At 44.6% G+C, this 26,929-nt stretch overlaps 1 protein-coding gene across 2 annotated transcripts; it reads right to left on the bottom strand.

Annotated features, from left to right (window-relative positions):
- Positions 1 to 1,919: 1,919 nt before the first annotated feature.
- On the bottom strand, positions 1,920 to 24,764 carry RBM5 (RNA binding motif protein 5). Of its 2 annotated transcripts, none has more exons than XM_039837815.1 (25): positions 24,646 to 24,764; positions 23,240 to 23,314; positions 21,429 to 21,594; positions 20,457 to 20,612; positions 16,849 to 16,918; positions 16,288 to 16,361; positions 13,798 to 13,881; positions 12,911 to 12,971; positions 12,380 to 12,445; positions 11,943 to 12,103; positions 11,389 to 11,486; positions 10,701 to 10,788; positions 10,446 to 10,523; positions 10,289 to 10,361; positions 9,683 to 9,768; positions 9,213 to 9,297; positions 8,913 to 9,004; positions 6,999 to 7,160; positions 6,410 to 6,559; positions 6,258 to 6,329; positions 5,492 to 5,671; positions 4,968 to 5,042; positions 3,642 to 3,739; positions 3,434 to 3,563; positions 1,920 to 2,543 (listed from the first exon to the last, which is right to left on the bottom strand). In XM_039837815.1, exons 2-25 carry the CDS (start codon positions 23,254 to 23,256, stop codon positions 2,418 to 2,420), a joined length of 2,448 nt encoding a protein of 815 aa, XP_039693749.1. In that variant the 5' UTR covers positions 23,257 to 23,314; positions 24,646 to 24,764; the 3' UTR covers positions 1,920 to 2,417. The 2 variants fall into 2 exon arrangements, with proteins under 2 accessions (XP_039693749.1, XP_039693750.1); XM_039837816.1 differs by lacking the exon at positions 24,646 to 24,764 and adding an exon at positions 23,552 to 23,561.
- Positions 24,765 to 26,929: the final 2,165 nt, after the last annotated feature.

Genomic DNA, 26,929 nt, shown 5'->3' with positions numbered 1-26,929 from the left:
GACCCCCAGCCAGACTGCGTGCCTGGGGAGCTTAGCTCAGGCCTGGCTGCTCATCTGGGCTTTGAAACTTGTTTGATGCACGGCCATGACAGCTGCCCCTGGACGGCCCTCAAAGCTCTGAACTTTGTTTGCAGCAGCTGTCCCAGCCAAGGGCAGGCTGGAGTTGGGATCCCTGGAGGCTCCCTCTAGTTCAGCAAGAGACCCTTCCAAATTCGGAATTTGGGTTTCTGTGATTGGAAAGTGTGCATTGCTCTCACCACGCCCGTGTCAGGCATGGCTGGGAGAAACAGCGGCCGGTGGGACACAGCATGCTTTTACCCTGGGCTTGGAGTAGACCCTGATGGACTGGCACGGGGTTGGCTGGGCCCTTGAGGCTTCAGCCTCAGATCCTCAGGGAGTGAGCCATTCGGCACCAGTGGGATCTCTCAAATATGGTCTCCCCTGAACTCAAGGCCAAGGAACAGCCTCAAGAGATGGAGCCATGGTTTCAGATGCAAGGTGAGGGCTGCAGTCACCTGGCTAGGTATGTTGGTGACAGGTGTGGCTATGGAGCAAGCTAGGAGAGAAGGTCTCTAGGTTTTCTAAGGGGGTGGCTCAGAGCATTAAGGACAGACACTAACTTCACATTCATAGGAAAGCCCACACTGGTGCTGACAGCAGATGCTGTGGACCAGAAGAGTCTTCGTGGGAGCCCTGAGCAGCTGAGAGGGGACTGTCAGAACCAGTTGGTGTGGGACTGATTCAAATGCCCTTCCTTGTGTGAGGGTCAAGTCAAGGTTCAAGCTGCCTGGAGTCCTGGCTCTCCCCAGGGCTCGGCTGTGGCTTCCCCCAGGAAAAACGGCTTCCACTCAGCCTGATGAGCCGGGTGTGTATAATTAAGAGCTTCCCAGATCCCACGTGTGCACTTACCCGGACGAGCCTCACAGACTGGCCCGTCAGATGCACCTAATGAGGCTGCTGGTGACTGCTGCTCAGGCTAGAGCACCAGCACCTCCACGTGCTGCAAGGGCACTGCCTCCTCTCCCCAGGGCTGACCTGGGAATGCGGGGATCTGTAGGTCTGACCCTCAACTGTGAGGTTCCCAAGCCTTGGTCCCAGAAACCCAAGCTTGGGGGTTCTGCGTCTGCCTCAACCTCTCCCAGGCATCCCTGAGAGCTGGGGTAAGGACCCGTGCCACGAAAACCCCTCCTGAGCACTTTCCACCCTAACTTTGTTAAGGACAGGCCTGCCTGGAAATAAGAACATGCAACCATCCACAACAAGCCGAGTTCTGTCTTTAAGAACAACTACTCCCGCCCCCCAACTACATGCCAAGCGTGGAGGCTGAGTAGTTCAGCCAGGTCGGCAGTGCGGGTACCCCCATCACCACCTCTTCCGGCCCTAGGAGCACATTCGGACCCAGGGACACAGCATGGTCTTGATGGCCCAAATGACAAGGATGGAGTGACATCATTTAAAATGGAACACTGCAACACCCCTGCACAGCTCCTCAGCAGTTGAGGTGACAGGACAGAGGCGGAGCTCTGCTGGGGTAGAGAGATGGCCGCCCAGTGTCTGCCTCAGCGGAGGGTGGACCGGGTGTCACCTATATCACAGCCTGCAGAGCAGTAAGATCCCTACCCCCCACACATCTGGAACATAGTCTGTGAAAACCGGAGCAGCACAAGTGCTCACACTTTCTTTGGTCTTCAAAAACTGGAAGTGGAAAAGCTGACTCGGTTATGACTGCGTTTCCATCAAGAGTTTTAAAACATGTTAACAAACTCTTGAACTTAAAAATCTGAATATGAGTGGGGCATGGAAAATAGTATAAAATAATCCCTATAAGTAACTTAAACACATTTATTTTATCGCTAGGCTTGACTGGCTCAGACATGCATCACCCACCCTGTCACCCAAGAATAAAAAGAAACAGACACTCATTTTTCAAGGTATTTCTTTTGTAAAGGAGCCAGATTTGGCAACTAGGCTGAAAATCTTCCAAAATTCTGTACAAATGTGTAATATACAAATATACACAAGGCTTTTGCCAAGAAAAGACAGCACGACGACGAATGACAGAGGCGGCTTTGGTGTCACATACCACCTAGGGCATCGCAACACTCCCTAGGAATGTGAGGGGCGGATGGGCCACAATGTAGGCTACACATGTAAAACACATTACATTACATATGTACACTGAAGTATAAAAGACCCACTGTCCCCTTGGCCGGCTCACAAGCCCTCTGGCAGGAAGGAAGGCCATTCACCTGATAACCCACACGAGGGGAGTTCCTTTAAGTGGAAGAACCTTGCCAAATGCAGTGGTTCGCCCTAAAAACCATTAACACAAGGCATCCCCTTTAAGAGACGGGTGGCGAGAGTGAACTGAAAAGATGGACCGCTCCTTGTGCTCCCGGAGCACCTCCTCCTCCTCCTCACTCCATCTCAGTGAACCGGGCGAACATGGCCTTCCTGACAGCATCTTTGTAGGAATCTGCACCTGAGAGTCCATAGGCACTGCCTTTGGCTCCTAGGCCAGCTCCTTTTAGCCGGACTTGAGCCTGGGGGAACAAAACCGCTGTCAGCAGCTGGCAGGTAGGCTATGAACTGCTCCCACTCCCTCTCAGCGTGCCCGGTCCCTACCGAACAGGACCACCCATTAGGAGAGAGGAGGTTTTCTATAAAGACAGGGACTCCTGCACTGGAGACCCAGGGCAGGTTTGCAGACTAAAGGAAGAAAATGGGCCAAGGAAGACAGGGAGGTGGAGCCATAGCCCCCGGCCGCCACCACCCAGTGCCTGCTGAGCATCTGTGCCTAGAAGCTGCCTCAAGCGCTTCCCTGAAGCCCGGGGAAGGCCTGGTAATTACGGGCACAGATCACAGCAGGACAGCCAGGTGTCAGCATAACTCATGTGCACAGGATTAAGAAGGTCTGTAGAGTCTGACCTATGCAGTGTCGCCAAGTCCGAGGGGACGCAATGACTGGCACCGGCTCTTGTCTACAAGGCCAGTGAGTGGGGCTCTGGCCCCGGGACTCTATCTCAGTCAGGGTTCTGGGCTACTAAGGGATTTCTCATCATGAATGAAAATCCTACTAAATTATAATTTGTTTCATACGTAACCAAAACTGCTTATAAAGAAATTAAAGCATGTTTATCTTTTAAAAATCCAAAGCACGGATCTGAGTTGGTGTTAGGTAAGGGTTTACAACAAAGGACGTAGAATTACACAGTCCTTAGGCGACAACAGGTTTTATCAAAAGATACCAAAAGACCGGAAAAATCAAGCAAGGGTGCTTGTACCACCCCTCCCAACTGGCATCTTAAAAGGAGGATGAAGGGAAAGCTCAGGGACCAGCGCTCCCACTTCAGTGGTAATGACAGGCTGTGCCTGGGTCCCAGGTGGGCACATTGAGCTCACCTCGCCACCGAAGCCCGATCCTTCTTCTTACCTCGATGGGGGCCGTGATGCCTTGACACTTCCTTCCCAAACCCGAGCCTTCCCGCCAACCCATGGCTTGCAGCATCTTGTTGCCAATGTTACTGTGGTCGATGCCATCCTTGGTGGGCTGCTCGTAATTCCTGCCGGTGGCAAACAGAGAGTTACTTACAACAGCCAGCGCCCCAGCGAAGGAAGTGGAAAACGTGCATCACACGTACACAGTGCCAGCATCAAACTGCTTCTTGCGCTTGGGCTCTGGAGGTTCTGGAATGCCGTACTTCTCCCGTCTCTCTGCGGCTCGATCTCGGTATTTCATCTACGCGGCAGAACAAACACTGCTAGAGATATTCAGACTTCACTCTGTAAGCGCCTAATGCATCTACACTCCAGGACCTCAAGGATTTTCTTAATGTGGAGTTCGACCTCTGATATACCAAATATTCTGGCTCTAAGGTCCCTAAACTTTGTGGCACCAGGGACCAGTGCTCGTATGAGAATCTAATGCCTGAGGATCTGAGGCGGAGCTGAGGCGGAGCTGCCGGCGCTGGGGAGCGGCCGCAGATACAGGTGGAGCTTCGCACGCTGGCCCGCCGCTCACCTCCTGCTGCGCGGCCCGGCTCCTAACAGGCATAGACTGCTACTGGTCCGCGGCCCGGGGGTTGGGGACCCCTGCCCTGGCTTCCCTCACTGCACTTGGTTATATTTAAGACGGCAAGCTGAGAGAGATGAACTGTGTGTGGAGCCTGGGGAAGAATGATGTCTCCGACAAGCAGTTTGTTTCATTTAGCCAGCCACCACTCGTCACACTCCTCAAACAGCCTGTCAAGGTCCTAGAGGAAGAGGAGGGCAAAGCTGCCACTTCCCCTCCGCATCTGGACAGGCCCACCTCCAGGGACAGACACTGCCAAGGAGGCTCACGCAGACCTGTTGAGCAGTCAGTCCTTCGGGAGCTGGCACCATCAAGAACGGGAAAGAACAGGAAAGCAATGGCCCTAACCACAGACATCTCAGAATTACCTGGGATAGGAAATTACAAGTAACTTGCCCACTAGCTTCTATTTGTATTTACGACCCTGCCTGGCTGGCCCTCAATGTGCCTCATTAACCACCAAATCCTGCCTGTTACTGGCCTCACAGCCTTCGCCTGCCCTCACCCTAGCTCTGCCCTGCCCTATCCACTGCTTCCTTCTACATCGCCTGCAATCATCTTATGCCCTGTTGTCCCCTGGGCCTAATTTGAAGCCTCCTTCATTGCCCACGAAGGCGTCCCTCTCCTTCCACAAATTCAGTGTCTTTCACCAGCGACTATTTGGCATTCAAGACTTGTAAGCAGTCTTCAGGGTGTCTTCTGTGCTTTCCCATACAGGGACGGTGCAGGGCTCACAAAGCACAGTCTGAGTCCAGTCTACAGAGACCACAGTGGCCAGGTGAGTATGGGACAAATCCTACCCTGCCCCTGGGACATAGAATCAAGTGCTACAAATAAAAGCTGAAGGCAGAGACCCAAAGATACTCCTTCTAGTGGCATGTCACCCCTCATTCACCTCTCTCTCCCGCAGCTCCAACGCTTCCAGCTCCTGCTCGCTCAGCCTGGATCGTCGGTAGATGTCCATATTTTGCTGTATGAGAAATTTCAGACAGTAAGAATTCAGATCACCCTAATTAGAAACATAACATTATCAATACCTACCATACTCTACACGTCAAAGCCCAGTTCAGTACATTGCAGCAGGAAAGCCAGGGCCTGCTGTGTATGGAGCTGCCACGCTCCTTCCCACCCTACACTCTGGAACAGACACAGGCACACCTCGCTCTACTGCGCTTCACGGATACTGTGTTTTTCATGGATTGAAGGCGAGACCCTCTGCCGGCAAAAAGATCACAACTCACTTTACTGCAGTGGTCTGGACCAGACCCTGTGACACCTGAGGTTTGCCTGTGTAATCGGGAACAGCCTTCTAGAAGGCACTCGGCACAGGCATTTACTGAACTTTCACTACTGTCGGGGCTCTGATCATCTCACTGCCTGCCCTCCCTGCTGCAGACTGGCCTGGAGAAGCACAGCCACCTTGTGCAGGTCCGAGAGCTGCTGGTGTCTGACCAGGGCGTCTCTGTTCGGGAACTGGCGCCGGCAGAGCAGGCAGGCCATCTTCTTCCAGTCGGCCAGCTTCTCTTCCTCACTCTCAAGTCTTTCCACCAGCTCCTCTTCATTGTCACTGTCACCACTGTAAGCAGCAACCAGACCCCTCTGGGGAGAAAAGGAAGGTGGATCATTGGAAATGTACAACAGGAAGATAGTGACACTACGTAGCTGGACAAAGTAACGCATAATCCAACACACGAGAGAACTCCCACTGCTGTCACACTGCGGAAGGGAGTCGCGCTCCACCCAACTGTATGGAACAGTCAGGTCCTCGCGGGCTGAGCCTGACAGCCTCCCTGGTACCAACCCTCTGGGGGCCCATGAAGAGTTCCTGGATGGTTGTTTTCAAACCACTGACAGTACAGGAAAACCCAAAATAAGATCGATCAGAGCAACAGCCCAAACAGACCACCACCTATCAAGTAAAATACATTCTTTCTTGTGTTAAGTTTCTCTTTCCAGACCAATAAAACTCAACTGAGCTTAGGAAGTCAGGCATCATTCGCTTCTCCCTCTCACCTGCTCTCACACAGGGAAAACAAAGCCCGGAACGGGGATTCTACTCCAAATACCCACCGACAGCGACTACTTCCGGTTTTAAGTAGAAATCAATGAGCCAAGATGCAGCTGAGATTCAGACTGAGAAACAAACCACAGATAAGTCTTTGAAACATGGGTGGTGCTTCCTTACTTTGAGGGGATTCTCCTCGTCTCCGTTTCGCACCAATTCAGGGATGAGCTGCTGCCTTTCAGCTAAAGCTCCCTGGGAAACAGAATAAGTCTTAAGCCTCACGTTTTACTTAAGTCCCCATTATGAAGTCTGGCCACTCCTGCTGCTGTCACCTTCTTCTCAAAGAGAGCAAAGCCAGCATCTGCTGCAGCAGATTCTCTTCTCTCTTCTTCTCTCAAGGAATTGACAGGTTGAAAGCTGTTTTTAAAATTTTCTTTCTGCTTGTTTAAACTCTTAGCCCAGCGTTCCATGTCTTTGGCGATCTAATGTCAAAACAACGGCGAGGAAAAACATTGAGGTACGGACTTAGAAAACACTTAATCTCCTGTGCCACTGTACCGAGCCATTAAGGGTCTTATCTCAACCATATGCTCTGTAACAAAACCGCCTTTGCCCTTATTTCTTTGAAATGTCTCCATGAGATGCTACTGCATACAACCGGAGTCATTAATGAATACTGCTCGAAAGCATGAGTCTTTCGGGATTTTCCCCCTAAGTACATATACAAACCAACAGACAATGTATGGTAACACTAAAAAATTGCGAAATCTTCTGCGAACTTAGTGTAAATAAGATGTGTGGCCCAGTTTTTAAGAACCCAAATAAAGCTGACATAAATTCTACAACCAAAAAACAAAACAAAAAATTAAGCCCAATACCCCAGAGAGAACGGTGGGTCCCCTGGCTGGGTCATATCCTCACCTGCTGGGCTGTTTTGCTCTTGGGTTTCTCCTTCTTTTCCTTCCCTTCTTTTGCAGGAGGTAGGCCCGCCTGCTGGTGGGAGCTAGCCTCTGCAGCCGGCACGTAGGTCTCCTTCTCGCCATCCCAGTAAAGGTACTGCTGAGTTAAGGAGTTGTAGTAGTACTAGGAAAAAAAACAATGCGGACTTTTTGCTATGTTGAACCATTAACTTAAAGGATTATTTTGTCAAAAAGGCACATTAACGTTGTTTTGTCAAAAAATCCTAAACATACACATATAAAATACGTTGTGGACCAGTAACACTTCCTGCTCAAAGGAGCTGCTGTACACCTGGGGTAGGTGAGGATGACGACTGCCAGCCAACGTGGGGAACTTCTTGGGCAAAAGTAGTGAATGGTTTCTTCTTGACAGTCTAGTTCGCGTTAGCTTAATCCCTGGGCCCTGAAGGCACTCAAAGAGCAATGAGTCTGACGCCTGTCCTCACACTGACCATTCATACCAACCAGATGGCCAGAACAGGTAGTTCAGGAGGAGGTCTCATTCACACATCCTTCATGACAACCAGTTAACAGCCCATCCTCAGCTTTAACCATACAGAACCCTTGGGATGCTGAGGCGACCGAACATGGTGCTGTAAACACAACTAGCTCAAGAGCCTGGAAAGAGGTGACAGGTGAAGGGAACTTATCTACAGTCTGTGGGAAGAGCTGTCACAGCAGATAAGTAGCACCTGTGTCCTGTATTTCCCAGTCACTCATTCTACCTGCCCAACAAGGACCCAGGAGAGACTGTTACATTCCTTCCGGGGAAGGTGGTGTGCGTCACAGACACAGAAGTTACAACTTCTATGGCCACCAAGGAGAACTGCCTGGGAAACGATCAGATTTCACAAAGGAGAGAAGCGGAAGCACCACGCAGACGCTCGGCCTGCTCAGGTCCCATGTAGCTTCACACCTCTCAGAAACCACAAGCTCTCAAAGCCTAGTTCCTGTTAAAAGCACTTATTTTATTATTCTATTTATACAGCTTCTGGTCATAAATAGCTGTTTATTTATAGAGTGGTAAAGTCGCTTTTCCTCTTTAAAATTTACATACACCACCAAAAATAAAATATCACTCCACATATCTGCTAATTTCTACCTTCAAGAATACACAGGGATACTAATAAAAGGAACTGGACACAAAAGGTCACACATTACCTGACTGTATTTATCTGAAATGTCCAGAATAGGCAAACCCATAGGGACAGAAAGCAGACCGTGGCTGCTGGAGTGAGGAGGGACTAGGGGGGACTAATGGGCACAGGGCCTCTTTTGGGGCGATAAAATGTTCTGAAATTAGATAGTAGCGATGGTCGCACAACACTGTGAATACATTAAAAACCACTGAATTGTACACTCTAAATGGTTAAAATGGTGAATTTTATGTTATGTGAATATTATCTCAATTAAAAAAAAAAAGAATGTATAGAAGAATCACAATCGAAAACTATCTAGGTCTTCACGGAAAGGTTAACAGCCACCTGTCATCTTTAACTTGACAAAATCATGGACGGCAAAAGTCAGAACCGTAGGTACAGAAGCGGGAGAGTACTGGCCAGCGAGGGCCACGAGGGGACTTGCAGAGCACCAGGAATGTGTGTACACACGTCGACATTCAAAGAACTGCACACTTCAATTTTCTGCATGTACGCTATACCTCAGAAGTTTTTCTAACCCGTAAATTAAAAAAACAAATAAATAAATAAAAAATACACCCTCAAATAAAAATTACATCTTGATGATTCTGAAAAAAGTCAAAACAACCTGGGCCACTTGCACCTTTGCAGAGGATATGTCGTTTCATGCCTCACGAATGGACTAAGTGAAACTAAGACATTTCTAGTGCAACCGAGGAGGAAAACAGTGCAGTTACCTGTGAGTTGGGGTCATAGTACAGCCCTGTTGTTGGGTCATAGTAATATCCCGAAGACTCGTCATACTGGTAAGTGGACGTGTCAGGCACTGCTGCAAAAACAAAACCCAGCGGTCATCCCAGGCAGGCAATTGGCTATATTCAAATTCTAAGTGGCCGAGATGCAGCGGGTCTTAATGGTCTCCTTTTCTCACATCCCCAAGTGTCCCTCTGATACCCATGAAGGTGGAGGAACTCTTATTAAACAAAGGCAACAACTAGGACCTTCCGACTGTCAAGAGCCCCATGAGGTTGGCTTACCATATTTGGTACCAGGAACTACACCAGTAGGGGAAGCGGCAGGGGCCTGTGTACTTGTGCTAGTGCTAGGCTGTGCTTCCTCAGTCTGGAAAGAACAGCAGCTTCAATATAATTTCAACTGTACAGCCTCTTAAGATAACTAAACCACTACAATCATCCCGGAGGAAGGGCTCCCCTGACACACACGCTGTAGCAACGATCTAAGGCAATCCTTGAGCCTGACACATGCTGACAACTTTCCTCCTGAAGTCAAGTTAAAGCATGCAGGAAGTATAAACATATCCTGTTTGGAATCTTACATTTCAATACATACACAAAATTATCACCTAATACTGTCAGACAGAGACAAGTTAAGGTTGGAATGTGTATTATTCAATCCTGGCTCATACAGCAGGAAGGATAATACTTGTACAGCAAAACAAAGTTCTCCCAGCAGTCACCAGGTTCTATATTTAGGACAACAGGATTACCGGAGAGCCGGGTGGATTGGAGGTTTGATTATACAGCTGGGGACTCTGGGACACTACAGCCGATGAGGTAGTGGTCGCTGCTGTGCCTGATGATATAAACACAGGGGTTAGCAAGAGCCAAGGCACTGAACTCTAGGCCAAATATCTTCATCTGTAATGCCCAGTCTAGCCTTCTGTCTTTGTATATGTCAATCCTCAATAAGCTGACACTGAATACCCCAGACTTATGACATTTTCATTTTTATAATCCACTAGAATGTGACACACAAAGTTAAGCATTCTGTATCAACAGCTAAGAAGGAAGGGATGAAAGAATCCCTATCTACACGAGGGTTAAGAAAAGATTTAACTATAAGTCTTTCATAATTCTGGGCTTCTTATAGTGGATCTTCTGACTGATGTCTAGGCACCAGACTCCAGGGCACACTCTCTCTGCTCACCTGAACCCACGTGGGCCTTTGAATGTCCCTGTCCCCCCTCTCTCCACCAACCCCAAGTCTTACAGAGAAGAGGACTCAGAGCTTTGGGTCTAGCTGGAATATCTAAGTGTAGCTCCTCAACTGGAGGTGTTTAAACAAAAAAGAAAAGGGAGATGAAGTTTGCTACCTGATGCAGATGACGTATCGGGTTCCAATCCTCCAGCCTGCTGCTGATAAAACTGTTGGTAATCCTGTGAGTACTGAAGAAAAGTCCGCCGTTAAAGCTGCTGTCTCAGACACACTCTGGAGGCCACAAGTTGGATGCTGGTCGACAACTGACCTACCTGAGCATACTGGGCATAGCCGTCTTGGCCTGGCTGTAGATAACTGTAGTCGACACTGCCTCCTTCACCGCTTTGAGACTACAAAATGTCAAAAAAAAGAGGAAACAGATAAACTCAGTGGACACCGAGGAAAGAAACTAGGAAGTGCCCCCTAAAAATGTCCTCGGAGAGCTACCAAGGCAAGCATCACAGCTCACTTCTGTGATGTGAGCAATACCGCCACACTACTTTGAGCAAAAAGATCTTCCGTCTCACCTGGGTAGATGACCACTGAGCAGCAGCAATGGCTGTACTAGCCACAGAGAAGGCGCTGACCCGGTTACCATCTGGGAGGACCAGGTCTCTGAAACCATAAAGATCCAATCATGTGATTCCACCTTAGTATGCTCCCAACCAGCAACCCCACATGGCCGAGAGACCAGCAATGCACTCCAGCCTTTGTTGGGAGGTCTCGAATGCCTGCAAGGCCACCTTTTGGAGCGGGGATGGGTTACCACGGGCAAAGTCTTCAGTGTGAGTGTCCCTGCAGAATCACTGTTCTACTACTTTGTACCCTGCCACCTAATGAGGTGTCTGTTGGATGAGCAATGATACTATAAATGGGAAATTTACATTGCTAGACTGAAGTTCTAAATACACGAAGCTATGAGCATGCTGTTCTGGAAGGATTATTTCCAGGTGGGTTTGCACTATCTTAAAGCAGTCTGCAGAGCACATATTCTATATCCATCTGCCATGTCTGCTTTTCTCCTGCTCCGAAGTTTTCTGGCAACTGGTTATCGAGGGCAGGTGGGAATAAGCTCCAAGAGGAGACAAATGGCAACCAGGGAGGACAGTGTCTTAGTGTAGAGAACAAGGACTTAAGGTCCAGTCAGTAAAGCATCTCTGGATGTGTGTACCTATGCGGCAGCTTGCAATAAGGATAATAAATTTAGCCACTCACTTTCTGGCACTTTTTGCAAAATCGACCCCAATAGTTTTGCCATCGATTTTCAAAGGAGGATGTAGACTCTGTAATATCTGAAGCAGCTGAGAAGCATCCTGAAGGAGAATGTGAAGAATAATTTTATCATGTAATTAAAAATCTCTCCTTACTACCTACCCTATTCGAAGAAACAGAGCTTTCTCTTAAAAAGGAATAGCCATTCATTACTGTCTACAGATAAGAAACCGAGAAATAAAATATTCCTCCTTCCACCAGGACATAAAGGTATCTAGTATTATTAAAGGAATAAGTGTTAACTCACTCTAAAACAAAGTACGAAGAACTAAACTGTGGCTCAAACTTCAGTTCTGCCAGTTATCCACAAGTACCTGCATTACTTTTACCACTTATCAAAGTAATTAGCCTGTAATTTCTCACTGCAATAACTGTCACTACGTAGTCTTGAACTCTGGGCCCCAGGGGCCTTACAGACAGTATCACAACTGGATGAACCACAAGTGCCTCTTAAAACTCAGTTTCTTATAGAGGGAAAGATTCAGCGAGCACCTCACCATTGCAGAAGACAGCTGTACAAATGCGAAGCCTCTGTTCTGCTGGGTCTGCCTGTCTTTTATGAGGCGAATGTTATTGACAGCTAAGGATGCGTAGGGAGACAGCGCCGTCATGATGGAATCCACCACAGTGTGTGGAGCTATGTTTCGAAGTATGATTGCTGGGGGTGAATGAGACAAATGACATATATATGCATTTCTGCCACCAGTGCTTTTCAAGGCACGTTTAAGTACAAACAGACAAACAAACAAACAGATCCATTTGGGGAGATTCTTAGTATATCTTTCACTCTGACATGGAGAAGATTCTAAAAACCAGTATTTTACAGGACAACGTGAAGCTGCTGCTGCTCATTAAAACAGGGTAAGAGAACAAAACCTTCCAACTAAGGTCAACTTCTAACATAAAGGGGCCAAAAGATTATACTTGAACTTACTATCACAGTAGTAATCCACAGACTGAACCGATTCTGTGGTTCCAGGGGGCACTTCCTGTTCAGAGTCTACAAGAAGGGAAGGAGAGGGGGAGACTCCGTAATTGAAGGCAAACAATAAAGCAATGTCTTTTTAATAAAGAAATATATTCAAACAATAAAGTCTTAATTTTAAGTAAATGAAGTGATTTCTTTTTCAAGTATTTGTGGCTATAGTAAAATCTCATTAATTTCGACATGATAAACGTGGATGCAAAAACTGGGCCCGTGGGGGGATTGACATGACCTCTGTACTAAAGAAAAGCAGATGCAGACTGCAAACCAGGCAAGCAGACTTAATTTTGAAAAATAAAAGAACACTCTGCGCTCTCATAACCAGCAGCAGCATCTCCCGAACCTAAGGTAAGAAGGTTTAAGGAAAATACACAAGTTACTTGATTAAACGCCCTATAATCTATACTTTTCCTCTGGTTCACAGAAAACCCAACCAGTCAAGTTTTAATGCATATTCCAAACAGCTGAATCTGGGCTTACCAAACTTGTCCGCTCCACATCGGAAGCATTTTAGTCTTTTCCTGAAATTGTTAAGGCAGCACTGGAAAAAAAAAGTTTTACCTGTAATTATTTCTCATAGTAGACCAGGCTGACTAGTGACAATGTGGGTTAGAGCGGCAGGGCCGTGGGCAAGTCCCAGTGAGCAACATAAAAAGCAGAAAAGTGCTACCATGTATCCAGACAAAGGGACATTAACCTAAAAATTAGAATGCTTCGTTATGTGAATTCTTCCAAGAAAACCAAATCTTGGAGTATTATGAAGAATAATTTCATTTTTATCAAGTTGGGGAAAAGTTTCATCTCACCCCAAAACCCTGCAGCAAGCCACTGGCAAAGTTCTTCCTTGTATCAGAAGAGCAGTATATGGACCGTTCTGTGTACACAAACACAATGTAAACGGAATACTGTCTAGCCTCCTACTGGACATGGGAGGCATGCAGAACAAAGAGTCTGAGCACTTTCATAATGTCAGCGGGAACATCCGAGTTCAAAATGGTACATTGGTGATAGGACCATCATAAAACTTACATAACTTAAGCAGGGTTCATAAGGATTTTTGTTAATGTAATTAAGAGACTGCCAAAAGTTGAGAGCTCTACAATTAAACAAAACAAAACAAAAAACAAAACAAAAAAACGGTAAAGTGAAACAAATCTAAAATCTTAATTAAAACACTGGGCTTAGAACCTGGATCTTAATAAACAAAATCTCCAGTGTTCTAGAGATTCTATCCTCTAATGTGTACACAGGACGACCCAAATACCAACCTATGATAAAAGCTGGTGACTGTGTACTTCCATTTCCTTGTTTGGACAAACACATACGAAAACCCAAAAGAATTCTATTTGGGGAGAACACAGGCTTACCTTGTTACAAAGCCAATCTTCAAATTTAGGTCTGGGATTACTATAATGCATTGCAATGTGCTTTCCTTGAATCACCAATTTTTTCTGTAAAAAAAAAAAAGGAATTAGTTATTCCCATTGTGGGGAACATGTGTCCATTTTCCCAGGGCAGAGCACACTTCGGAAAAATCAGTGCTCTGGAATTAAATGGACAACATACGGGGAGGACCAACCACCGCCACCTATACTCTGCCCATCCAATCCTTCAGATAGGCAGTAAGAGAATGGGATGCGGAGTAAAGGTAAACGGAGTCAGGGAGTGCTGAGAAAGCTGCCAAACACTAAACGCTGACATGCACCAGGCCGTTGTCTCCAGCAGAGACAGGAGTCCTAACATTCAGCATTGACAGGCTGCCTGAGAGTGACAGTCTATTTCAAAAAGCAGAAAACACAACTCTCCCAATTCTGAGTTGTCTCCTACTTAAGCCCTTAGCATGGTGTCCTGGGCTTCGCTTCGGTTTGCCCCCAGTCCCCCATCCTATGCAAAGTAAAAGGCTTCATATTTCCCCTTCCCCCAGACTCCTGCTTCAGGATGTGTCCTTTGGGGGACAAAGGGAGGTAAACTCATTTTTAAAGGGAATCTGGTTACAACTCTTTCTCAAGAGGGACTATTCTGAATGCCATCGACTCTAAAACAGCTAAATGAGATTTCTTCCTGCCAACTGCAACCATGTAATGTCCTAGGTGACAGATGTGTTTTTCATTGAAATAGATGGTACTCTCTTCAAAATGAGTAACCAGGAGGCCAATGAAGTTTCTTCAGGGGGTAGGAAAAGTTGGTAAATGCTTGTACACCACCTCATCCTTTCAGTCAACCATGTGACTAAAAGGGACTTAATTTGAAAAGGTCCAAACTCCAAGCTGAGTCAGTCTAACCAAAAGTAAACCCAGCACTTGCCCCCAAAGAGCCTTCATTTAACAGGAGCACCTTTCTTCTTTCTTGGGGGGAGGAGGGGAAGGAAGTGGGGTGTTCTGACACTATCAGAACAGATTTCAGTAGGTTAGATATCCAGATTTTTAAAAGGACTCTAACCCCTCTAAACATACATACTGTTGAGCAATTTGGTTCTTGCAAATCCTGGAAGAGTTAAGACATGCTGTGAATGTTGTCTCCGCAACATCTAAAGGCAAGACTGCATGTCTGGCCAAGAGGGAAAGTGCTAAAGGGCCATCCGGTCCTTGTGTTATACAGAAGCAAAAATAAAGAAGCTGGGAGATATGTCAACAGATGTGTCCTGGGGGAGACTCCAAACTACCACTGAGTCCCTAATCCTACTGGTCTTTTATTTCTGGAGTGAATTTGAACTGTAATGAAGTATTACACATCAGCATAGCTTTGTATACATTAAAATTGTGGAGATTTTTAAATGTCGTATAGGTTTTAATTTCTCAAGAGTTTTAAACTCCCAGGGAAGTCATTCTGATACATCTACTGCATCAAAGGATGTTGTCACGTCAAGAAAACAGACTCACGTGAAGCTTACGTATGTTCTGAATTTACTAGGATGGTGTCCATGGTATGAAATGAATGAAGCTGAACTTTAACGAGAACAGGTTGTCACCTCTGGGTTAAGAGAATGAGAGGCTTAAAAATCTAACGAATCAGTCAAAATGATACCCTCATTAGTGAGTCTTGTTATAAATGACGATATATTAACAATCAAAGACTATAACTCCCATTTATGGGTGACAAATCATAAACTGCTGCACAAAAGCAACGTGAGTTAAGCAAACTTCCCAGAATGCACTTGGTTAAGGTATTTAATACTGTGCTTTGGAGTTTGGCAGAAACGTTATTTAAGTGCCAAGCACTGAACATTATCCTGACACTTCAGTTAATGCTACATCAAAGAACCATCAATAATTCGCTTTGAACAGACTGTAACAGGCATTCTCAGGGAGATTAGAATGTTAATGCCACTCTAACTAGATTAGACAGCAGCAGGACACCAGCGCCCACGCTAATCTCATCAGACATTGTTCATAAATTCTACTAGGTCCTTAAATAGTCCTTGAAGACCCATACGAGCAGTAATGCCTCCAGGAAGCTTGTGGTCTCCAGGCAGAAATAAGAGATTATTTATAAAATGCCTGCGGCAGACTTCTATTATGTTCTCTTCACTGTTGAAATTGAGAGTTGGATATTCTAAGATTACTCTCAATGAACATAATCAGGTTGGGAAAACGGGAACATCGAGATGTTTTGGTAATTACCAGACAGGTATTCGGTGGTTAACGACGCCCTGCCAGGCAGCCATGTCTACAGTCAGAGTGAATTCTGCAATGCAGTCCTTGGTACTATCAGTCTAGTATATCAATTTTAATATATACAAAGCTTTTCTTTTTTTAAAGTCACTCCTTTGGAACAAACCACTCCTTCAACCTTTTTTTTTTAAATTGTACAGACTTGTTCCATTTTCATGAATATCTAGACTTGGTGAGTGAAGCAACCTGATTGGCTTCCATCCAGCTGGTAGCATCTTGCAAGTGATAAAACTCCACGAAGGCGAAACCACGGCTTACACCTAGAGACAGCATTCAGATATAGACGGGATACTCGTGTTAGTCAGTTCCTTTATAACAGGTGAATCTCTCTCCCACTGCTTCAACACTGCGTGACAAAGCCAATTGGGAAGCAGCTTTACAAATGTGACTTGACTTGGGGATCTTCTTGATACTTTGCCATGGCAAGGAACCAAGCCGCCTGAACTAAATGCCACTGGATTTGATTCCACGCTTAAAAAGTAACCATGCAACCGACTACGAACAGTCAAACAAGGAGTTTATAAATCACTACTTACCGAAGGGAAAAAAAGTCCCTAAAAACAAAGTTTTTATAAGGTCCTCAGATGCTCTCTAACATCGTTTTCAAAGAGTCACATTCCTTAGCCATGGCAAACCTTTCATTCTGAATTCATGTGCTTGAAGACTGGGGGTATCAGGATGGTCTTTGGGGACTGAGGTGGTCATGGGGAAGAGAACCAGAACAGCAGGAACTGAGCGAGCTCTCACCTGTTTTCCTCTTCATCAGCCTCACGTCCGCAGGCTGAGGGCCTTCAAAGGATTCCATCATTTCTCGAATCTGCACAGGATTTTACACATAGAGTTAAAGCTTCAGCCACAAACTATTCCACATCCAAGGAAGGTCAAAGGCTGGGGATTATATCAACTGTTTAATTAGCCAATTTTTAATTTCTATCACCCAAATGCAATTATTCTAAAAATAGAATAAAAGGAACACTTATCATAGAAATTAATGTATTTTCACAGCCTTGGAGACATTCTTTATATGCTGCCTGGGAATTTCCCTCAGGCACATTTGTTATAATACAAGTCTTGCTCATGGTAAGCTGTCCCTCAGAGGGAAAATGATATTTAAAAGAGGCGGAGGATGTATCATTGTCTTCTAATGATTAAAAATCAATAGCCAAAAAACAAGGAACTCCCCATAAAGTAAACGTATTCTGTACACCATCTTAAGAAAAAAATGATTTTCTTCCATTTAGTTTAGTAGTGAAAATGAACAAAGTTCGGACATTGCTAGGCTCCTAAGTCAAAATAAACATTAACTGGGCTCACAAGGAACAATTCTGGTAGACCAAACCCTTACTGCAAAAAGTAATGAAAAAAATTAATCTCTCTTATCTATCATACCGGCAAGCGAAACTCCCAGGAAAATAAACAGGGCTTACTTTGTGAAACAGAGATTCTTAGTGGCCCCAATTTTCCGCAATTATGTGCATAGGCTGCAAGATTATATAGTCGATCTTTGTTACTTACGGATTCCGAATCTGCGAACTTGCCTACTCACTAAATTTGTAACTCCAAGTTAATACTTGTGGTGCTGTCATGTGCATGTACAGACATCTGCAGAGCAGTGAAGGATCTGTGTCACCTGACGCACACGTTCCTGACTAAGGCAATGATGCCTTGCCTTGGGTCAGCTTTCATATTGTCAACAAGTACCCTTTTCACAGTCTATTTAGTGCCAAGTTTTTCAGATTTTTGTACTTTTTGTTGGTGATTTCACTGTTTAAGTGACCCTCCAACTGCAGTGCTAAGTGCTACCTAGTGTTCCTAAGTGCAAGAAGGCCATGATGTCCCTTACAGAGAAAAAAATAAATATATTAGATAAGCTTCATTCAGGCATGAGTTATAGTGCTGCTGGCCACTGAGTTCAATGCTGATAAATCAACTATATTAAATAAGGCAGCATCTCTAAACAGAAATACACATAAAACGGGGTTATATATTGACCTGTTAATGAAAATACTGTGACCAGAGACTCACAGGAACCTTTGTATTTTCCCCAGGAGCAACAGTTCAGTATTCAGTGACTTTATAGACATTAACTACCACAAAAAAAGGAAAACGGACTATTTTTCAGAGTATGAGAAGTGCTACATTGAGCCAGACACAATCACCTGACTCAGGTTCATGCTTAGCAACATAGTAACTAAAAAGTTAGCCACCAGAGTAACTAAAGACAGTTACTATAACAGTAGTGATACAGTAACATATATAGCAACACAGTTACTAAAGACAGTTACTCTAAGAATTCACATGTCAGTTGGGGGACAAACTAAAAAGGCAAATGATAATGAAGGTGATAAAATGAAGTTCAGGAGATTAAATGCTACAATTTTAAAATGTTTTAAAATTGCCAATAATCAAATTTTCTACAAATACTGTCCAATATTTAGGAACCTCAGAAACTCTACTTTGAAAACCAGCCATCTATGGTAGGGACTTCTATTTCCCGGAAGCCTAAACACACAAGCATCATAATCTTGTTTCATTACCAGCAGACAGGCCCTAAAGTGTCAGCTAGGGCACAGCTCTCCCTATGCCACCCACTTCCTCTGGCTCCCAGGGAAACAGGCCTAACAAGGTCCTCAAGGGGACAAGGTGATCAACAAGCGACCTTTCCAGAGTTGGCTCCTGCAGCATTTCTTGCATCCCCTATTCCACATGGTCACTGCTGGAACCACCAGAGCTCAGCTCTGCCTTCACTATCCACCCACCACCACTCTGTCCTTCCACCAGTCTAACCTGCACAGCTTTTGCTACCAGGCAAAAACCTCAAGAACTTTCTTTTACACTTAGCTGGGCTTTCAAAGACTCCAGCACCTGGCCCCAATAGCACCTTACCATCCATCTCTCTTCTACCAACAACATTTGACTTCAGTCAAATCAAGCTGGTTGCAAGACCTTATCTAGATTCAGTATCTTTCTATTCCCAGGTCTACTCATACGATCCTCTGCCTGGAGGGTCTGTCCATCACACCTTCCCCCCTAGACCAAAATATTTCTATCCTTTAAGAATCAAATAAACTAATACCTCCTGGGAGTGCTTCCTCACCCTCCACTAGAAACAACCTCCCTCGAAGCCTTCAGAGCCATTGTGCAGGACTCTTTCAACAACACCTCTTCTGACACCAATCCCTTTCTACTCTGCAGTGTCCTCTTCATCTGCTGACCTTAGCTATTCATCCATAAGCTTTTCTGAGGCAGGATCCACGGCCCTGCATCACTATAGCATCTAACATAGGAGGGGGCATAGCAGGTCTGCGGTGAATTGTAATTATCCACCATCAACTCTAACATCCCATCCCACATTTGTCACTTCTAGTGTTTAGAAGACTAAAGCTGTGTGAACCCAATACATATCTTCAGCTTTGTCTAAAATTCATTGAACATTAGTTAGAATATTACTTTGAATACTCCAACACAATAAGATACTGGGATAATGCTGTGCACTTTGTGCATTCACAGCTTTTTAAAACATATTTCAAAATTTCACATTCATTTCGCCAACAACATTGGCTGAGCAGTTTTCTGCATTCAAGGGTTGGGGACATAGAGATAACCAATTCACACGAAAGCCTATTTTCAGAGAGCTATATTCTTATAGGGGAAATGAGATGTGCACGTTGACAGCCACAGTGTTAAGTGCTACATGACTGTCACGAATACAATGCTTTGAGAAGAGAGTAAGAAAGAAGAAATCCTGCCTGGCAGATCAGGAAAGGCTTCACAGAAAGTAGCCTTCAAGCAGAAATAGACATATTAGTAGTGGCTTTCAGGGGAAGTGGGTGGTGGATGCGCCTGGAAGGAATGGGTGAGGGCCACAGATACCACTGGAAATCAGGCAGTGCCCAGTCCACCAAGGCTCCGGCTGGCCAGTCTGAGTGGGGAGTCAGGGATTGGCTTTCTTTTTTAATAGGCTTCTCGGATGTTTCAAATGGATAATATAATTTTCATCAAATCAAAGGGTAGTCAAATCAGGAAGAAAGTGTTTTTGCTCATACATGCTCACCAAATAAGTAACCAATTTTCAATATAAATGTATTGACTACTTTCTAAGGAAAACTGAAGACACAAAATTGGCTCCTTGTAGTTAAGGAACTTCTGAAAATGCTACATTGAGCTGTAAAGCCTAAATATAAATGGTAATTTACCTCTGAACCAAGTTGAGAACTCTACCCCAAACACAGAAACGTATTTCACTAGCTGAGACATTAGCTTGAGATAAAACAGTAACATGAAAAAATAATGGAAGAAGCTCAAAGTTCATTGAGCCTCCTAGGCTGCTCATTAGAACTGCTGTTTCCCCTTACATCGCTCTCCGTGATGGTGATGGGAAGGCCGCGCAGCATGATGGTCTTGCTCTCTCGTTCATCACTGATGTCATGCCTATAGTCATGCTCGCCATAGTCACCATCTGAATGGTAGCCATCTTCAGATCTATCGCTGTTCCTTCTTTCACGTTCTCTCTGATTGACAATAAACAAAATTACAATTAAAATCACACTGCACTTATACCCTTTGATCCAGAACAACCACTCCTAATAATTTGTTGTTCCCAAAGGAGAACAAATATGATTCAAGATCTCCATGATGCTAACTGGAATGTTTTTTAAAACTGCAGGAAAAAAAAAAATCAAAAACCAAACAACAACAAAACAACCTAACAAACAACACAAAACCACCCCCCTGAACCTATCATCATTTAGTTTGGGAAGAACGGTTTAATAATTCACTGTACAGTATACCAACATGCAATGAAATACCATGACCTGTTACAAAGATTATGTGCATGGAAAAAGTGGAAAAACAGTGCGAAATTATATGGGCAGCACAATTACTTCTTAACAAATCTATGTATGCGTGTGGAAAGGAATATGGAAAAAGCTATGCTGACTGAAACTGTAAGTTTTAGAAACACCAGTTGAGGCATAGGGCAGGTATATTATTACACCCAACTGCTTCATCTTTAAAACAGGAATAACACCTACCTGAAGCGTTGTAGTGAGACCTAAATGAGTTCATGTAAGTGAAGTGCTTGAAAGAGTGCCCGGTGCATGGCGAGCCCTATGTAAACCCCGGCCAATGTGTCTATTACTAGAAGGCTAAGTTTGTCTTTGAGGGTTATAGTTAACTCAATAGATTTCAGAATTATAGAGCACTGGAATATAATACTCGAGAGGAGAGAATTTCCATACTCAGTATACTTATTTCAAGAATGCTAGTGGTTTTATGAATATAATTCATAATTCTAACTACTCCATGAACAGCTGCTGGTCACTCACCTCTGGACTGTCATAGTCTCGGTAGTCGTCATATCTATCGCCCCTCCGGTCGTCACTGGATCTTTTGTAATCTGAGTCCCTCCGCCTGCTTCTGGACTCACGCTCATCGCGGTCATCCCTGTCTATGATGGAACCGTACCTTCCACTACGCTCTGTTCTACTCACTCTGCCGGGGAAAAGAATTTTCATTTACTTAAAGCAAATCACATTTTGTACCTTTAAAAAAACATGGTTGAAAACACATACCCCATAGCTCAGTTTATAAGATAGCCAAATAGTTTAATGTATCCTTTATAATTGCCAAATTCCAGTTCATAAGTCAACCACTGGGAAAACATCTACACCCCTAAATGCAAAGGTAATTTTTAGGAATTCATGCTAAATCTGAAAATACAGATAACAAATGTTTGAGTTTAATGTTTCTGAGAAAGGGTCAGGTTGTCCAAGTTATCCTGTGTTTTCCCAAGCCTGTGCTTTATGTATCACCGCATCCATCCCTGATCTAGAGCTTAGAGATCAAAGGTGGGAAGAAAGCAATTATTAGCATTTCACCCAGTTTCAAAGGAGAGAGCATCTTGACGCATCCATTCTCAAGGGTGTCACACTATTGGAAAATGGACCAACAGCTTGGGTAAGTTAAATAAGTCTTTTTTCCATCAGGCAGTTAATAAGTAGTTTATTTCTTAGACATAACTAGCACCATCAGAGAACATTATTTCCTATAACATCAGGTTTACTTTTGGTTACTGGGCAGCGCTGGGCTTCACAGGAAAATCTAAAAACAAGAGGCTTACACCCATTTGACCACAAATATACATAGCTAATATACATAGCTCTTTCATAAATTGTTTATGATTCATAAAACTACTGTGTAAGGATAAGACAAAGGAAAGGTTTATAAGGACCTCATTTAGAGTATACAAATTTAATAAAAGAAACCAATGAAAACAAGTAGTCTAGGACAATTTAATGATGTAAAGTATGGGGATGAGACACCCTAAAAGGGTAAATGTTAATTTAATAAGTTATCTGGAACCACAGACTGCTGATACAGAATTAAAATACTGATACAGAATTAAAATACTGACATCATGGGAATGAACGTTTCCTGAGTCCCTCTGGGCCATCAATTTGATCCAGTCCTGGGACTGGACTCAATACTAAGGAGGCAGATGGCTGAGTAAGTAAAGGTCGTGTGTTTAAATCAAATGGTTTGAGTGGGAGAATTCACAGATAACAGAACAGGCAAATGTTCTCATCTTAATTCTCCACTAATTCTTTAGCAGTTTTCTATATGTAATCTATGGTCCAAAACTTTTCAGCTCTATAAATCTGGACCATCTTGCTATGCAGGGAACGATAACAAGAACTGGCACTCACTGACTGCTCACTACTACAGCCAGGTACTGTGCAAAGTGCCAGAATGTATGACTTCCTGGCTTCTGCACAAGCTGTTATCCACACTGGGAGCCCTCAGTGACCCATTCCACCCTGCCTTTCTTTGCCTAATTCTTACTTACACTTTAGGCTTCATATTAAAGAATACTTTCTCCAGGGAGCTTTCCTGGCCATTTCCAGAAATACACACACTTCCTATGTGTTCTAACAGCACCCTCAACTTCCTTTCTCATGGCATGGTTCCCATGGTACTTTAATTCTCACTAAACTGCATGCTTGTGAGAGCAAGGATCATGTAGACGCTCACAGAAATGCCTGACAGAAACACTCAAATATTTGATAAACAATTAAAGAAAAAATCTTCAGTTCCCACTGAAATGTTGATATCAAAGGCATGTAAAGTAGTAACTTACCGTTTGTCTGAACCCATTGTCTTACTGAAGATCTAGCACACTGCTCCAAAAGGTTCAAATTTTGTTTTTGTTTTTCTAGAAGACAAGAGAGACTGGTTGCTACGAATCTGAGAGATCATTTAAGTCAATCATTCTATAAGCTGAGACATACTGAGAATGGAATTTCACTAAAGCTATAGTAGTATCTAAGGAGGGAAGAAGGTGGGGACCAACTGTCAACATTAAAATCATCCTAACATTTTGTTAACAATGAGCAAAGTAGGAAGATGATAGCATACTTTAAAATATTAGATTCTATAGTAAATAACAAACCCACAAAAGGATGCAAGCAGAAGATTCCGTCCCTGCACCTACTTTAGGATTACAAAGCAAAAAGGACAGAGCTGCAATCAGCTCCGTGTTCTGCATCAAAAAAACTCCAAAGGGGTAGATGATCGTTAAAACATTAATCAAAGCGTATTTATTAATACAAGGAGCAAAATAAAAAAATTTCTGATGAAAAATTTAAAACCTTTTAGAAGCCGAGATGGCTGAACTGATTTAAATCAACACCATTTACAACGCAACGGCTGATCCAAAGTTACTCTAATCAGACAAGGGCAAACCTCGACACGACTTAATTCTTCGGTAACAATAACCACATCTTGAGCCAGTCCTGACCACCACGGGCTCTTTAGGCGGACAGCCTGGCCCCGCAGCGACCAAGCACTGCTAAAACATCACACACACAGCTAGAATGCGTTCGATGCTTGCGAGGTCCGAGAAACTAGTTACGGACATCCCTGGCTCCTGCACCCAACAAACATTTGCTCAATTAGTAAATGCAAGAGAACCATCTGGGAGAAACGAAGCCATGGGCAGAATTGCTGATACCACCTCGTGTCTCCTGGGCAGTGCCCGGACCTACCTCCGCGGGGTGTCGCGACCGAGATGGCGGCGCCACGGCCTGCGCGACCGACTTTCCCTTCTTTCCTGCACACGCCTCTCCCACCCCCCGAGAGGTTCTGAGCCCGCAGATCAGCCTTCAACAGCCTTCCGGAGAGGGCGGATTAGGTGCAGCTGCGGGGCGATCGTGGCTAGAGACTGCCCGGGCGCCTCTGAGAAGTACCCGAGGGACAGGAGGAGATGGCTCCAAGCTCAGTTGGGCTGGGAAGTCGGAAACACATCCCAGCAGGAGCACAGAGCCCAAAGGCAGCAGGCTGGAGGCTGGGCGGGAGGATGCCCTCTGAAAGATGACAGCGCTGGCGGCGAAGAGGGGCGCGGCCCTCCAATGCCCGGGGTAGGTTAGCCCCCCGAGAGATCCGGCTGGGGCTGATCGGCCGCCGCCCGCGGCTGACAGGAAGGCTCCACAGGGCTTGCCACAACAGCAAGAGCTGCCGGTCGTTACGGCCGGCCGCCACACTTACCCTCAAAAGGGACTGAAGTAGCAGAAGTAGCGGTTTTGTGCCCCAGAATCTCTAACAGGGTACCGCCGCTTCACAAAATGGCGCCTCCGTCGACAGCCGTCTCCTACCCACAGTGCTTCGCGCCCATCCCCTCCCCCCCAACACCCGCCTCCTGAGGAGGCGTCCAATCCGCGAAGACCCGGCTGCGCGAGGGCTGCTGGGAAATGTGGTAGCTAGGGCGCCTGTCACTACGCCCTGTGTTAATTTCTTGCGTATTTCGCTTTCTTCTAAACCGCGGCGGAGTTGCCAAACTGCCTTTGCAGGCCTGGGTTAGAGCTTTCACCTTTATTAGACACAGTCTTTCTTTGCCTTTGCTACAAGTGCCTTAGAGACTACAGTTTGCTCTCAGTGACAAGATATGAAACATCACGTTTAATCCGGCTTTAAGAGAATGGACGTTAGCTGATCGCATATTGCATTATTGGCCGCCAGATTAGATTATTAGGCTACTTTACAAATATCCATTTTCATTTTCATAACCTATTTTGCAGGTGAGGAAATGGAGGTTTACGGAAATTAAGAGAATTCTTGAAGGCAGGTCTTCAGAATATCATTCCATTGATAGTCTCTAGTTTAAGGCAAGGGCTCAGGAAAGTCATTTTTCAGGGGTAATTTAACAGTTATTACTTGAAAACTCTAGTAGCATCTCAAAGTTAACACAGCCAAAACCCAACCTCATCTCCTTCACAGCCTTCCCCAGCTCATAAATAGCAACTCCCCGCTTTGTTACTTAGGACAAACCTATGACTTTTTCCCCCCGCACTCAATCCATCAGCAAATCCTTTTGATTCTACCTTCAAAATAGTTCTAGGATCTGACCACTTCTAACTGCAACTGCTGTCCATCTAGTAAAAGCAACCATCACTGTCCTTGTTTTACAGAGACAATAGGTCACACAGAACTAATGGTGGAACTAGGAATATGAACTAGTAAGTTGATTTCAGAGCCCACACCCTTAACCACTAGAATGTAAACTCCAGGTCAGAAACTTTTGTTTAGTTCACTACTATATTCCCAGTGCCTCCACTGGTCCCAGGCATATCATATGCACTCAGTAAATATTTGTTGAATGAACAAATTAATCCAATACTAAACCTAAAAGTGTAACATTTGTGGCAGAAAGCAGGAATCCTTGGGCGATTCAAAGATGTTTCGGACTCTGGCGAGTGAGATGGTGGTAGTCCTATGCATCCAGTTACCATAACTTGCCCCCTGGCATTATAGATAAATATATTTTTAATGGAACTGAGTTTTCAGGTTACATATGCGGATTGAAAAATAGACCATGACAAGGCAGAGGAAGATACTGATACCAGTTATGGAAAACCACACCTATACTACTCTCTTCTAGATAAGAAATCTTTCAAAAATGAGTATATGTCAGATTTCAAACCAGAAGCTTTAAATATACTAAAAAAAAATCTTTTTCTTGGAAACATCTTTAAACCTGTTCTAACTATGGTTTAACCTACATCAAGGACATTAAGTGACTGACACTGCAAACTCTTTGATAATTAAAAACATGACAATAGGTGGAAAGGTAGGAATCTGGATTTTAGAATGGGTAAATTATTTCTGTTCTCCCTCTCCCCTATCTATCTATCTATCTATCTATCTATCTATCTATCTATCTATCTATCTAATCTATCATCTAAAGCCTGTTTGGGTTGCTATAACAAAATACCACAGACTGGGTAGCTTATAAAAACAGAATATATTTCTCAGTTCCGGAGGCTGGGAAGTCCAAGATCAAGGTGTCATCACTGTTGGATGAGAGCCGTCTTCTGGGTTGCAATTCTCATTGTATCTTCAAATGATGAAAGTGTCTATGGAGCTCTGTGGGCTCTCTGATAAGAGCACTAGTCCTATTTATGACAGTTCCATTCTCATCACTGAATCACTTCCCAAAGGCCCCACCTACTATTATAGTATTGCCTTTGTGGGTTAGGATTTCAAGATATGAATTGGTGGGGGAGGGGAGGGCGGGCACATTCAGACCATAGCCCTGTCTACACACATACACATTACTCTTTTCGTAGAAATGTGTGTGTTATAATATTCCAACTTATGGGGGAAGTATATATATATATAAAACTTTTATTACCAAAAAAAGTTAATGTATGTGGTCCACAGAAGGTACTCATTTAATTAAATTTAAAAGTTAAACATAGATGGGGTTATTGCAACCCTGCAACAGATGATGCAGGTGCCAAGAATCCAGAATCTGCTAGGCTTAATGACCACC

The sequence above is a fragment of the Pteropus medius genome, unplaced genomic scaffold, assembly GCF_902729225.1.
Source record: "Pteropus medius unplaced genomic scaffold, Ma_sr-lr_union100, whole genome shotgun sequence".
Classification (NCBI taxonomy): Eukaryota; Metazoa; Chordata; class Mammalia; order Chiroptera; family Pteropodidae; genus Pteropus; species Pteropus medius.
Note: the sequence above shows the minus strand (reverse complement) of the source record. Positions and strands in the feature narration are given on the sequence as shown.

Coding starts and splice junctions, on each gene's coding strand:
- RBM5 (XM_039837815.1), bottom strand. Junction 20,613..21,428: donor GAGACTATGACAGTCCAGAG/GTGAGTGACCAG, acceptor ATTGTCAATCAG/AGAGAACGTGAAAGAAGGAA. Junction 6,330..6,409: donor TTGCTCTCTTTGAGAAGAAG/GTGACAGCAGCA, acceptor TCTGTTTCCCAG/GGAGCTTTAGCTGAAAGGCA.